General features: G+C 37.0%; 1 protein-coding gene across 1 annotated transcript; it reads right to left on the bottom strand.

The window, feature by feature from the left end:
• Positions 1-5,019: 5,019 nt before the first annotated feature.
• Positions 5,020-8,784, bottom strand: LOC108273630 (5-hydroxytryptamine receptor 7). The gene is made up of 2 exons (XM_017482983.3): positions 8,269-8,784; positions 5,020-7,017 (listed from the first exon to the last, which is right to left on the bottom strand). Exons 1-2 carry the CDS (start codon positions 8,703-8,705, stop codon positions 6,291-6,293), a joined length of 1,164 nt encoding a protein of 387 aa, XP_017338472.1. The 5' UTR covers positions 8,706-8,784; the 3' UTR covers positions 5,020-6,290.
• Between the last annotated feature and the right edge of the window lie 4,851 nt (positions 8,785-13,635).

The raw sequence follows: 13,635 nt of genomic DNA on the forward strand, positions 1-13,635 counted from the left end.
CTTTGCGTTAGTTTTTACTTTACAGGTCTATGACCATATGGTATACATAATATATATTATATACTTATATATATTTTATAATTTTTAAAAAAAAAGCTATTTTCTCATGTATTTGAACGTGAGACACTTATTGCTCATCCACATGATGAGGGGACATGTAGTCTTGCCTCTCTCACTGTCTGATAGATCGATTGACATCATCTTTGTGTCACGGCTGCTCATCAGCCAATTGCTGTGGACAGTCAGGGGGCGTCCCAAGAGCGGCTGTGGCCACGGCTGTGTTATGTGGATTACCGAGTGGTGAATGAGTGCCATTGTGCTATCATTTGTAGGACAATGTGTGAAGAGGAGTATCTACATTTAAAAAAAAAAAAGCTTGGGAAAATAATGCATGTACCTTGATGGTTAGCTCCAATAGGTGGTGTTTAAGTTCAATTTCTTATTACTGAAATCTGGAAGACTTGTGGTTGTGTTTAGAGCATTTATTTAGTGAGCTTGAACAGTGGTGCAGATTACCCTTTTTTTTTTTTTTTTTTTTTTTTTTTTTTAAGTACACTTTCTGGTTTTCTTCCTGTTTTTCCTGGTAATTCCTGCTCCACCTTGTTCATGCTAGTTAAAAAAGGGGGGGGGGGGTTGATTGGGTGGGTTCTCCTAATTATTTAAATGATATTTAAATAATGCAAAATAAACGTACTGCATTAAAAATGTATTTGAAATAGAACCTAGCATCTCTGAACTGGATTCATTCCATTATACTATACTGTAGTTTTTCAAGAAAAACAACTTAAGCAAATGCACCAAATTTTGCATACATTAGATAAATTATTATATTTGCAATGCAAGTCAAATGGATAAGCTGATGAAATACAAATACATCAGTGATATATTCGACCTACTTTTTCCTCACACACCCTACTGGTTTTTAATACTAACTTTATTAAAAATGAATCCTTGTATGTTGCTGTATAAATATTACAATATATTCATCAATGGTAGTCCTGGTTTGGAAGTTTATTACAGGGTTGTGGTTTAAAATTGGTCTGGTTTTAGTGAACATGCCAACCCTGTGTAACATGGCACATAGCAGGAATATTACACATCAAAGCCTTAATACTTTTACTTAATACTTCATAATATATAGAGCATATACTAGAGGAGTTTTGAATATGGCATTCGGTTAAGTAAAATGGCACATGAGATTTAATTTTTCAAAGACATGCTGTCGTGAAATTTTTGGCAATAATAAACACTGACTGATTGTCATCTCACACACACAAACGCAAGCTGTCACCTTGTCAGGTCTTTACAGTGAACATATCAGTTTAAATAGAAATGAAAATGTTTTATAAAGGGTCAGTGACGTCAATCTGTAAAATGAATCAGGTCAGTTTCAGGTAGAGAAAGATCCAATTACAAGACAAACAATAATCACTCAGTCCGCAGCTACCATTACTCCATGTCCTCTAAATAATTTTTGCACTAATGAAGTCATTGTTATTATTATGATCTTCTGAATGGTGCATCCAGAAAATCAACTTGTGCGCACGCATTGCTGGACCTGAAGTAAATACGCAGAACTTTCCCTGTGTAAAAATTTACGTAAATTTTGGACTTAATTAGGCAACTCTGAATACAGTTGTTAAAGAGACTTTGTGTTTCATTTATGCTCTGCGGCTCTCACTTTAATTTTCATTTAAATCTTATCTTTGTTCATCCAAATGTTTTAAAGTCATCCATGAAATATGTGCTAGCTTAGTGCAAATGAAACCCTGTTTCTTGCAGTCTGGGTGTGTTAGCCAAGACCAGAGCCTGATGAAGCGCTTTACTGAAATACCACAGTGAACAAACTACAGCTTCATCAACGCCTCAGCTCGCACACCACACTGACATCCCAGCTGTTGTTGTTTTTCCATCTCATGAAGAAAAGCTCAAGAATATGTGAGGAGTATGTATAACATTACCGATGATGAGTCATTTATGAATCTTCAGTATGGATAGCTGTCATTTAATTTCTATTATGTTAGGATAATTTACCAGAATAAGGCATGATGTATTCTAACCTAATTCTTGTTAGAACGGACAAACCTGTTGTTTTGGGGTATACACTGTATATATATTTTTTGCACCATTCTGTGTAAACTCTAGAGACTGCTGTGTGTGAAAATCAGCAGTTTCTGAAATACTCCCCCAGGAGGTCAGCAGTTTCTGAAATACTCAAACCAGCCCTTCCGGCACCAACATCTATGTTATGATCAAAGTCACAGAGATCGCAGTTTTTCTTCATTCTGATTTTTGATGTGCACATTAACTGAAGCTCTTGAACCGTATATGCATGATTTTTTTTGTATTGTGCTGCTGCCACATGATTGGATTAATAGATGTTGCTAATAAAGTGGTGTGTGTGTGTGTCTGTGTGTGTATAATACACTGTTAGCCGTTAGCCATATCATTAGGAATGGAGCATGCTGAGAGGCCATCTCACACATCCCACAGCATACTCTGGGACTACAGTAAAACTTTAATAAAGATATGAACAAAAGCCCGCTCTGTTACACTCCACACAGGTGGACAATTATAATCGTATTGCAGGAGCAGAGGAACTTCTTTGGATAAAGTCAAGGACTGTGACATTTAAATATACAACATGTACCCAAATGTACACATCTGCCTAAAGAAAAGGACCAATTAATGTGCTTGTGCAAGCTCAATGTCAGAGATCCTATTGTGTGTACTAATAATACGTTCTCCTTTCCTCTAGTGTCTTCTGGAAGCTTCCTTCAGGACTTGCTGATTTATTAGCTTAGAGAATATTTGGTTTCAGAGGTGGCAGAGCTTCAGACATGTTTGCCTGTGAGCGGATACTGTGTGGAACAGAGGGTCAATAACAAGAGAAGCTGCTATGCACATGTAAGGCACAAATACAGGTTTACTGTATATCCAGTGTTGAGGTTCAGCATAGGAACAGATTGTTCTCTCGTCCATTCATTCATTCAGCCTCAAGACCAAAGGTGAAGTGCATGCCTCTTTGATTTACCTGACAATCTAGGCTTTCTTAAAAAATTTTATTCAGCTTATTCACACTTAGCTGCTCAGAAAGAATCATTTACCAGCTTTAGCTAAACAACCGCTACTTTCATGTAGAGAGTGAAACTGAGCACAAGGTGATTTGCGAGGACTCTATTGTTACAAGTAGGCTGCAAGTGTTTTGAATATGTAAATAGAAAATATTGATTATATTATTGTCTAATCTGTCATATTAGAACATCATTAATCAGAGTATTAATTAGTCAGTAATAACAAGTTGCTAAGACTTTTCACTCTAGCTGTCATTATGTTGGTACTGTCTAATATCCAGCTGTACAGATTCATGTGACATCTAAATAGCAAGGCATTAAACATTATCTACACTAATTCCACGTTAAACATAGTAACTACATCTTCATCATTAGCTTCTCAGTTCTGTTTATCAGACACAAGCTAACAATGTTTTTCCTTCACTGTTGAAGGTATTTTTTTTAAATTGGTACCTACATCCAAAATGGAGGCAAAGGTATATGTTAATACTGAGCAGAGTCACCGATTCTTGTTCGTCCACTACTGTCAATGTGCCTTAAAAGTATATGATTTACTCACAGGACTTTGTCCTATTAATGGCACTAGATATCAATCCAAAAGGCTTGGGACACAGCTGGCCATTTTCCAACTATGTATGTATGTGCTCGATTGCTCACCTCCATGACCACAGCTTTGGGATGATTGATTTCACCTGCCATCTCAGACTCATCCCCATTTCTTGATTAAATTTGTTCACCTATTTCTATTCACCTTAGCTTTATAGCCTGTTGATGAATAATTTCTTGCCAAATGAATTTTGCAAGGGAGTTCTTACAGTGTTCATAGGGCTACATAAGCCCATCCTGACAACTGACAAAGACCAAAGAAACTGACAAAGATAAAGAAACATTTACCAAAAAAAGCCTTAAGACAGCTTCTGTCAATTTTGATGTCAGGTTGATATATCACTTGAGATTTTATTTTAATCTAAAGTTTGATGAAATTTTCAGGGGTGACCTAAGTAAGAATGTCATCACAGCTGACTAGCTCTGAGTACTCCTGGTATGTCACAGACACTCGATATGGTAACAGCTTGCTAAGTCAGATTAACTAGAAGAACAAACAAAAGAGAACACATCCAAAAGATGCCTTGCAGCATCTCCTAAACTCTGCATTTGAAGCTTACAACAGTTACACTGTAACAACAAAGCTGCTATAACAGCACATTACAAAATGTTTTATTCTTTTTATACCACAAAGCCTAGAATTTTTAGTGTATTAATTAACAGCATGTCATGCTTTTTAAATGTTTAGTTATATTTAAACTTATTACAATGTAAGCTGACACTAGAGATCAATGTTAAATGCCTCCTTACAATAAAACCTCACCATAATCAATGATTATATATTTGTCTTCTTTTAAACACTTTTTATCCATTTATTATTGGTGTTAGTTCATGTAGATCGGTGGTCACCAAATCTCTTCCTTGAGATCTACTTTCCTGCAGATTTCATGTCCAACTAAAATCTAACACACCTGTGTAAGTTGATCATGAACTTCTTAAGGCAATGGTTAGATGGTCAGACGGGCACGATTATGGTTGGAGCTAAAGTCTTCAGGAAGGTAGATCTCCAGGAACAGGGTTGGTATCTGTTGAATTGCAGCCAGTGTCAGAGCCTGATACTGACCAATCAGAATCGGGTGTTCAACAGTGCTGTGGTATAAATATGTATATTTTCTCAGGCCTTTAAATAAAGAGTTTTTCATTTAGCTAATTATACAGTATGAGTTCCATGGCAAATGTACAACACTGTCATAACAAAGTTATGCATATTTTAATTTCATTTTACAGTTGCATTATTTATTTTGATGAAAACTTATAACAATTTCATGACACCATAATTCCAAAGTTAGCTATATTTTCTCTAAACCTAAATTAGAAGAAGTTAGGTTTGTTTCTTTAGCATAACATAATTGCCATTATGTGACTCTGACATCCCAGAGGTTGCAGAGAGATATGAAGTCAGTTGTCATTATATAAAGAAAAAAAAAGTACAGTAAGTCAGCCTGGAATGTGTTATATCACAACAATATTTCAAGAAAAATCACGTCACATGATTCAGATGTTGTTTTGCTGATTTAACATTACAACAAAAAAAATGTTTATGGCAGCTGTATAGAAGATGATGCCTGTTGGAATAAAATATGTAGTTTAATGTCATGTGCCAGATAGCTCTTATGTAGGTATAATGCATCCCATTAAACACTGTACAGTTTCACAAGTTATAATAAGCCCATTCACCTAATCTTACATCATTAACCCTCCAATTGACCTGCAATTCAATACGTCTGATGCTATATAATCACCTCATCACCTTACTTTTAGCATTTGTTCTATAAATATTATTGAGTAATACATTAAATATATACATACACCCATATGCACTGCATACTAATGTCAATTCTTATGGAAGCATCTGGTGTCCAAGAATACAAGCAGAGGCTGAGTAGAATTGTAACAAACCTGAGCTTTAGCTTGCTGACAAAATAGAATGAACATCATATCCTTTAATCTCCCCTACCTTTCTCACAGCTACAAGACAATTAAAGCCTTGCTTCTAATAATAATACTCATCCCTAATTATGAGACAAGCTTAGCTTGCGGCCCCGTTAGAAGTGACAGACCAATTAATTGCCACTTAGAGGGCAGACAAAGCAAGACCACTTTGCACAAGAAGACATTAATGTGTGTCTCGTCATAAACCCTGATACAGAAAGAAACAAGAATCTTGCAAGATTATAAGCTGGGAATAAAATATTGATATTTATACTGTCACAAGCGCAAATTCATTGTTACACTGTTATATTATCTGATCATCTTGTACAACTGGTATTGAGTTACTTTTAATTGTTTAAGTCAAAAATTTTGTACTTAAAATCTAGGAGAAACTCTGCATCACTAATGTCTACTATATAGTCACACTAATAAGGTGCTAAGCCATGACTCTGCTTCATTAAATGTTTGTGCCAGTAGTGAATGAGTATTGACTGGTGCAATAATGCAACACTTCTGAATCCTTTGAACAAAATGTTTTCAGCTGATGTTTACTATCTAGAAATAACCCCTCTGAGAGCAGTGAACTCATCAACAAGCTTCTGAATATTTTCTGAGCCTCACGTCACCCCAGTGCTATTCAGTAAAATCAATTCTCAACATCTTATCTATATCTCTACATCATGTCTGGGTTCGCAGTTTTAGTGCTTCATGCATGCTAGCTGTTGCGAGCTTGTGGTTGAATTTTCTGTAAATGAGGTTCTGGTAGGTGGTCCTGAGGTCTCGGTTGAAGAAAGCGTTTATAAAGGGGTTAATGAGAGAGTTGGCATAGCCCAGCCACAGCAGGGTTCTCTCCACCCACAAGGGCACGCAACTGCAGCGCACACCACAGACAAATGGCCTTGTGGTGGAGAGCAGAAAGAAAGGCATCCAGCACACACTGAACGCCCCCAGCATAACCCCCAATGTAGTTGCTGCCTTCTGCTCACGCTTGAACATGGACATGTTCCTATGCTCATTCCTCAGAAGTCGTGCAAATCTAGTGCACTCCTTCACCTCCCTCTGCAGTTTCAACACAGCAGACACATAGTTCACACCATCATCAGCTCTCGGCGGGAATGTGATGGCGTGCTTGGCCACACTGACTTTGACAGCTCGGTATATCCGGTAGTACATGATCAGCATCACACACATGGGGATGTAGAAGGCCACAGCTGTGGAGTAAATGGTGTAGCCCAGGTCCTGGCTGATCAGGCATAAATTATCGTCATTGACATTCTGAGCCCAGCCAAACAACGGGGGCAGAGTGATGGAAGCGGAAAGCAGCCACACAAGCAACACTATTTTTGCCATGCACTTTCCACTTCGCCTCACAGGATAGGTCAGCGGCTTCGATATACCTAGATACCTGTAACAACAAACACAACAGAAACTAATGTAAGCAGAGTATCTTAGATGTGAAGCAACACTTTTGCATAGTAACCTCGGTTCTTCTCCCAGTCTCAAGGACGTGTTCAAGGACCTCATGTTTTACCTCCTATTGCAATTAATAAGCACGAAAGTGAAGAGAAATTTAGACAACACAAAATTTATTTCTATTTTCTTATGAATGTGTTTTTACATTCTCTGGTACTTATGTCTCAGTGGATGCACATTACTCCCACACTAAAGTATCACACTGCATAACCATCCATTTCTTTCATCATTGTTTGACAATTATTAGTCACAGCAGGTACTTATTAGTGCTTAATTGAATACAGATTTACCTCTTATATTTTTAGCTTGATATTATTCTTACACCTTGACCTATTTTTAACAGCATGAGGACACATTTTTGAAGGTTTAAATGTAAATGTAATGTCTCGTTTTCAGAGGAACCTGGCATGTTTTTCAGTAAATGAAAAACCTAAGGAGAAATTAGAACCGATTTCAACATTATACAGGAAAAGGAATTAAAAGTACAATGCATAGTACAAAACTTAAAACACTAAAAAGGGAATACACAATACATACACAATTGTTTTTGTTTATTCATCAAGTTATATTGCATAATTACAATAAGTAAATATTTAATAATTATATACTGCATGTAGGCTATTTAAATTGTTTTTTGTTGTTGTTGTTGTTGTTGGAGATGAGAATGAGAGAGAATGAAAGAGCATACAAGTGAGTTACAAATTAATTTCACCATTTTTAGACGTGTGTCTTACCTGAAAATTGTGTTTAGAAATATTTTCAATTAATTTTTTCATACAGAGGCTTGCTGTCCAAAAATTCAGTCAGTGCCATTATTTCATGTGACACTACACCATCAGAAATAATTGTACTAAACTGTACTATTCTTTGTCACTGGAGTGGTACACTCAAGGGTCTACTCTTTTTTTTGTACAATTTATATGTATCATTTACCTAGAAAAGTTCATGTTGTGTACCTTTTAAAGCTTTAATCTAAAAGGTAATCACATTCCTATACAATTATGTACATTGAAAGTACAATATATCCATCAATATCTCAGAGTAAAAGATTTTGAAATAACAATGGGCTAATAATAAAGGTAGGCTACAGAAGCAACAAGGTTATGTACAGTTTAGTAATGTGTAAAGAAGCTGAATTGAGAGAGAAAGAGTTTAAAGTAAAGTAGAAGTAAGAAAGATTGACCTGTCTATACTGATCACACACAGAGTGAGGATTGACGCTGTACAGCACATCACATCCATGGCGATGAAAACATTGCAGAAGAGCTGACCAAACATCCAGTGTCCTCCTATTAGGTCAGTGATGCTAACGAAAGGCATGACAGCCACAGCCACAGTCAGGTCCGCCACAGCCAAAGACACAATCAGGTAATTAGAGGGCTGCTTCAGTTTCTTCACCAAACACACCGACAGGACCAGCAATAAATTCCCACAAATGGTGGAAACAGTGAGTATGATAAGCACTCCCCCGATTAGCACTTTCTCAGGATTCCCATAGCGCAGAAGATGCTCAGCACAGCTGCTCTTATTGCCCATGAGACTCGAAGTGGATGGAGTTGTTGGTTGTACTTGGTTCTTCATTAAACGCAGCTCCAGCATCTCAGAGCTCCAGCTGGACATCACAAGTCCTTGCAGGTTTTCCTCACTCTTACTGACCTTTCATTATTGACGCAGAGGAAACTACTCCTGCAAGCCATCAAGCCAGTTTACAGTGATTATAGATTTCGAATAAAGTTGCATCTAGTTTGTAGTACTGCATGCGCTCCTCGGACATCATAAAGTATTCTCCTCTGTGCACGTGCGCGCGTGTGTGTACCGGTGTTGGAGAGAGACACGCGCTGAGACGCTTTTATATGGAGAGTGACGTCATTTCTCTGGGTGGACAATGTGTTTTCACCTCGGTCACGCGCTGAATCCCTGTTATTAACACAGTAATAAAGTAACCCATGACGGAAACGTGTCACTGGATATAATGACCACATTTTGGTGTATAGCAAAATCGGCAGTGTTGAATCCCTACAGCAGGGATGTCAGACATATTGATCCACCTAGAAATAACAGGTAAAGGTTCTACTCAGAGCCACCAGATGAATTTTGAATCCGTGCTGTAAATCCCAGGGGGCACAAGGCGTAAGGGTACACCCTGGACAGGGTGCCAATCCATCGAAGGGTGCAATCACATACACATTCACACACCCATTCATACACAACGGACACTTTGGACATGCCAATCAGCCTACAGTGCATGTCTTTGGACTGGGGGAGGAAACCGGAGTACCCGGAGGAAGCCCCCGTAGCACCTGGGAGAACATGCAAACTCCGCACACACAGGGTCATGGCAGGAATCGAACCCCCAACCCTGGAGGTGTGAGGCGAACGTGCTACAAACTCAACAGCTGAAAAATGTTCTAATGGAATGTTAGTGTGAGGAAACTGTTACTAAGAAGACACCCCCCGGAAACTGTTAATAAGAAGACACCCCCCATATTATTTTGGTTATTGTTATTGACAGGAGGCCTGTAATTTTTGTTGTTATAATTATTGAACAATTACCGTTGAAATATTAGTCGTGATGAGAGCTAGAAAGAATATTTGGTACTTATACCATTAGAGGGCGCTGATGACTAGTGGAAGGGAAAAAATACCCGCGAACGCACATAGCTAGAACATCACTGATCGGGGTGTTGAGCTGCACTGTCGCAGCGTGTATGTTCTCTAACGATTAATATGTTTTGTAATTAATTGCAGAACATAAAGACAACGGTGAGCAAATTACCCCATACATGCGGTACTCGTTTTAATGTGTGCAACATTAGCAATCGAATACATTTAATCTGTAACCAGATCTCTTTCCAACATAACAAATTTAGGGGTTTCAGTAAAACTTGTGAAATCAAAACCCACGTTTTCTTCAGTATTATGGACAATTGTATTTAGATTCGTGATATATAGGCTAACCGCAATGAAATCGATTTCAGTTACTGGCTACAAATGTGGAAAAGTGCAATTCATACAATTGTTTTGAATTGTTTACTTTTGTGATAAATGTGAGGCGGGAGGCACAGCAGCTTATAGGTTAGCATGCTTGCCTTGCACCTCTGGGGTTGGGAGTTCAATTCTGTGGATTTAAATTTGTTCCAAAAGTACCGAACATAACTTTCCAAGCAACTAACAAAAATATACAACAAGAAAGAATTAAAACAGTGAACTCAGTGGCAAAAATGTAACATGGTCTTCAAATATACAGCATTCTTTGCTAACAGTTTTAGTTCTCGCTAATCATGGTTAATGAATGCGCTGCCAGAGTTTTATGCTTTCAAACTTTTCATTTACACTCCACAAGTTCACCCTGGCCATTCTGGCACAAATCTCACGTGTGAGCGGGTTAACAGTGTTTTACTCCAATTGGCTAGTGAGATTTGGATTGACAGAGACGAGCTCTCAGGAGCGATATGGAGCGTTGTCGTCATCACCAACGTCATCCTCCCCCTCCTCCTCCTCCTCAGCTGGACACTCGAGCTGTCGATCCAAATCTCTCTAGCCAATGAGAGTAAACCGCTGTTAAGCCCCGCTCACACATAAGATTTGTGCCAGAATCTTCGATAAGGCACTCACTTTTAGACATCTCTGCAGGAGGGAGACTCTCCATACAGTATTTTCAGTTGAAATGGTAGCACAGATTTAACACATGATTATACTGCCATCACATGGCATTCTTACACAATCACCTATAGATGCAGTCTTTACTTCTTGCTGTGGTATGTAAAGAAAAAGCACAGAGATATTTCTATTGTCGTCACAGGTACAAGTACCTCACTTCCAGCCCATGAAGCCTTTTTAATGCATAAATTCTAGACATCGACTTTAATATTAAAAAATCGCCTTTAATATGAAAAAAAAATTATAAAAATGACCAGATTACCAAAGCATGTCAAAATCTAGACCATCTTTTCCATCTGGTCAATTATTTCCTCCAGCTTCCCTATTACTTGAGATAATTAATCAAGAAATTTGAGATTTTCTAGTTGCCTTGGATTGTGTTGTGATCCTTTTTAAATAATAGCTTATCTATGATGTTGTATTAGTAACATAAATCAGAAACTGTTTCCTTTTCTACCAGCACATAGGTGGTTACAATAACTTAGGACATTAAAGAGACCTTTCTACTGACTCTGAAAAACACCAGAAGAAAGATGCCTAGGGTTCCTGCTCACCTGCGTGAACATGCTGTAGGCCTGCTGCAGGGAAGCTTGAGGACTGCAGATGTGGCCAGAGCAATAAACTGCAATGTCTGTAATGTAAGACGCCTAAGACAGGAAAGACAGCTGATCGTACTTGCAGTGGAAAATTACATGTAACCATGTGTCGTCCAACCCCACATTATTCCATTTCTGTTCGTCAAATGTCTGTGAAACTTCTTCAGTTTATGTCTCAGTTGTTGAATCTTAAATAGTTATGCATGTTAAGAAATTTCTGGAAATAAAAGCAGTTAAATGTTAGAGGATGTTTCTTTTTTTTTGCTGAGTATATAGATATATAAACCTATAAACTTATAAATGAGTGCTTAAAATGGTTTGAAATGTCACAGCTGAACCAGTCAAAACCAACATTTAGGTCACTACCAAAATGTTGGTACTACTAAACATTTGGGGGGGTTTTTTTGTATTGAAATGCATGTTTCTGTATTGACTTTGGGTTATCAATTCACATTCTATATAAACCTATGCGCAGTGTACATAACATTATAATATCATATTGTTATTGAAACACAGGTGTTACCAGAACACATATCTTTTTAGGAAAAATTCAAAAGAGCAAAATTATGTTTAAATTTTCAGGCTAATTCTAAAATGAGTATGTAGTTGTATTACTGTATTTTCTTTTGAGTTTTGACATTTACCTAAAAAAAAAAAAAAAAAAAACACTAGATTGATTTTGATTTATTGTACATACATTAAAGAATAATAGGGGCTAAGAAAAATTATGAAAAACTAAATCATCCCCACAAAATAGACTTTTTAAAAAAAAATTCTGTTAACAAGAATTAAAAATAATATCCAACTGTCTATTTGTTCTTGTATTTCTGTCATATTTTGAAAGTATTTAATTAATTATATTCCTTATGAAAAATTACATTTAGAGTTGTGTAAAATTGTGAAAAGACAGAATGCATTTAGTGTCTGATTAGTTACTATCCACCACAACGGTAAAATCATTTTATTCTTGTTTCTTTTTCTTTTCTTTTTTTTGCTTTATTTGCATAGAACAACAAGTGACCCAGACAACATAACTGACCCAAGCTCATGGTCAAAATGGCAACCCACAGATACTCAGAGAGATTTGTCCATTTTCTCTGTAGTTTGTCAAGTCAAATTTGTTAATTTGTTTTAAAACAAAGAGTAGGTTCAAATAGTTTATATCATCAACTTTTTTGTGCTGTTTTTATGTGAAATAAAAGGTGCGATGGTGTGTCTGTAGGCCTACTGTATATTATCTACTAAAAATAGTGCATGTAAACACCACGATTACGTTGCCATTTTGACTATAATTACTACACTCACTAAACACTTACGTAACTCATTGTTTATTCTTGGATACTAGGATGAGGTCAGATAACACCTGTGAAAAAGCTTATTGAATTTTGAATGAAATGTATTACAATGGATGATGAATTTCACAAAGATTTACTCTAATGAGCAAGGTGACTTCTACATTTTAGGAATGAATGAGACCCAACAACGCGTACATGCCAGCACAATAAGGGACAGGAAGAACTTCTTCCAAACTGCACCCACCCTCAAATTACCCCAGGCTCTCTAACTCCATTTGCCCCAAGAACACCAAATAACACACAAGTGCTAGAAATGGACCCAAACCTGAACCCTGAACCCTCACACCACTGTAACACTGTGTGCACTATAACCCACATCCACCCTGACCTTATTTACTTTCAGCACTACACCCTGCAGTGGGAGACAGGTCAATGAACTTACCTGAATTTACTAACTGTTCAACATTTCTCTCAGGGCAATAATCTTTAAACTAGAATGCAAATACAGAGATACACTTGAATGTCCTTATTTAATGTCTTTATTTCATCTGCAGTATAGTAAAGCCTTATATGCTTGCAATGACTACTTCTTTAAACAACATTATCTCTCTGTTAATTACAACATTATGTGCAGTAATGTAGCAATATAAGCACAATATTCCTGATAAGAAGTGCAATACACACAATCTACATATTTTAGATTCTTTTATACAATGCTTTTTTCATTCAGTGTCTTATTCATATACAGTATCTGTATAAATTTATTTTAAATGAACAGTTTTTGTACTGTTATTAGTTTCTCTCTCTCTCTGGATTGTATAACAGAAAGCCACTAAGATTAATTTTGTTGTACTTGTACACTGACAGTCAGCTATAGAAACTATAGAAAGCCTCTACTGCTGCTACACCAGCATATATCTCTCCCTCAAAAGAAGACTACAAAAATAACCCTGGAATTTTTATTTTGTCCAGTAGCAAAGTAAACTAAAAATAAAATAG

Source organism: Ictalurus punctatus, chromosome 13 (assembly GCF_001660625.3).
Source record: "Ictalurus punctatus breed USDA103 chromosome 13, Coco_2.0, whole genome shotgun sequence".
Classification (NCBI taxonomy): domain Eukaryota; kingdom Metazoa; phylum Chordata; class Actinopteri; order Siluriformes; family Ictaluridae; genus Ictalurus; species Ictalurus punctatus.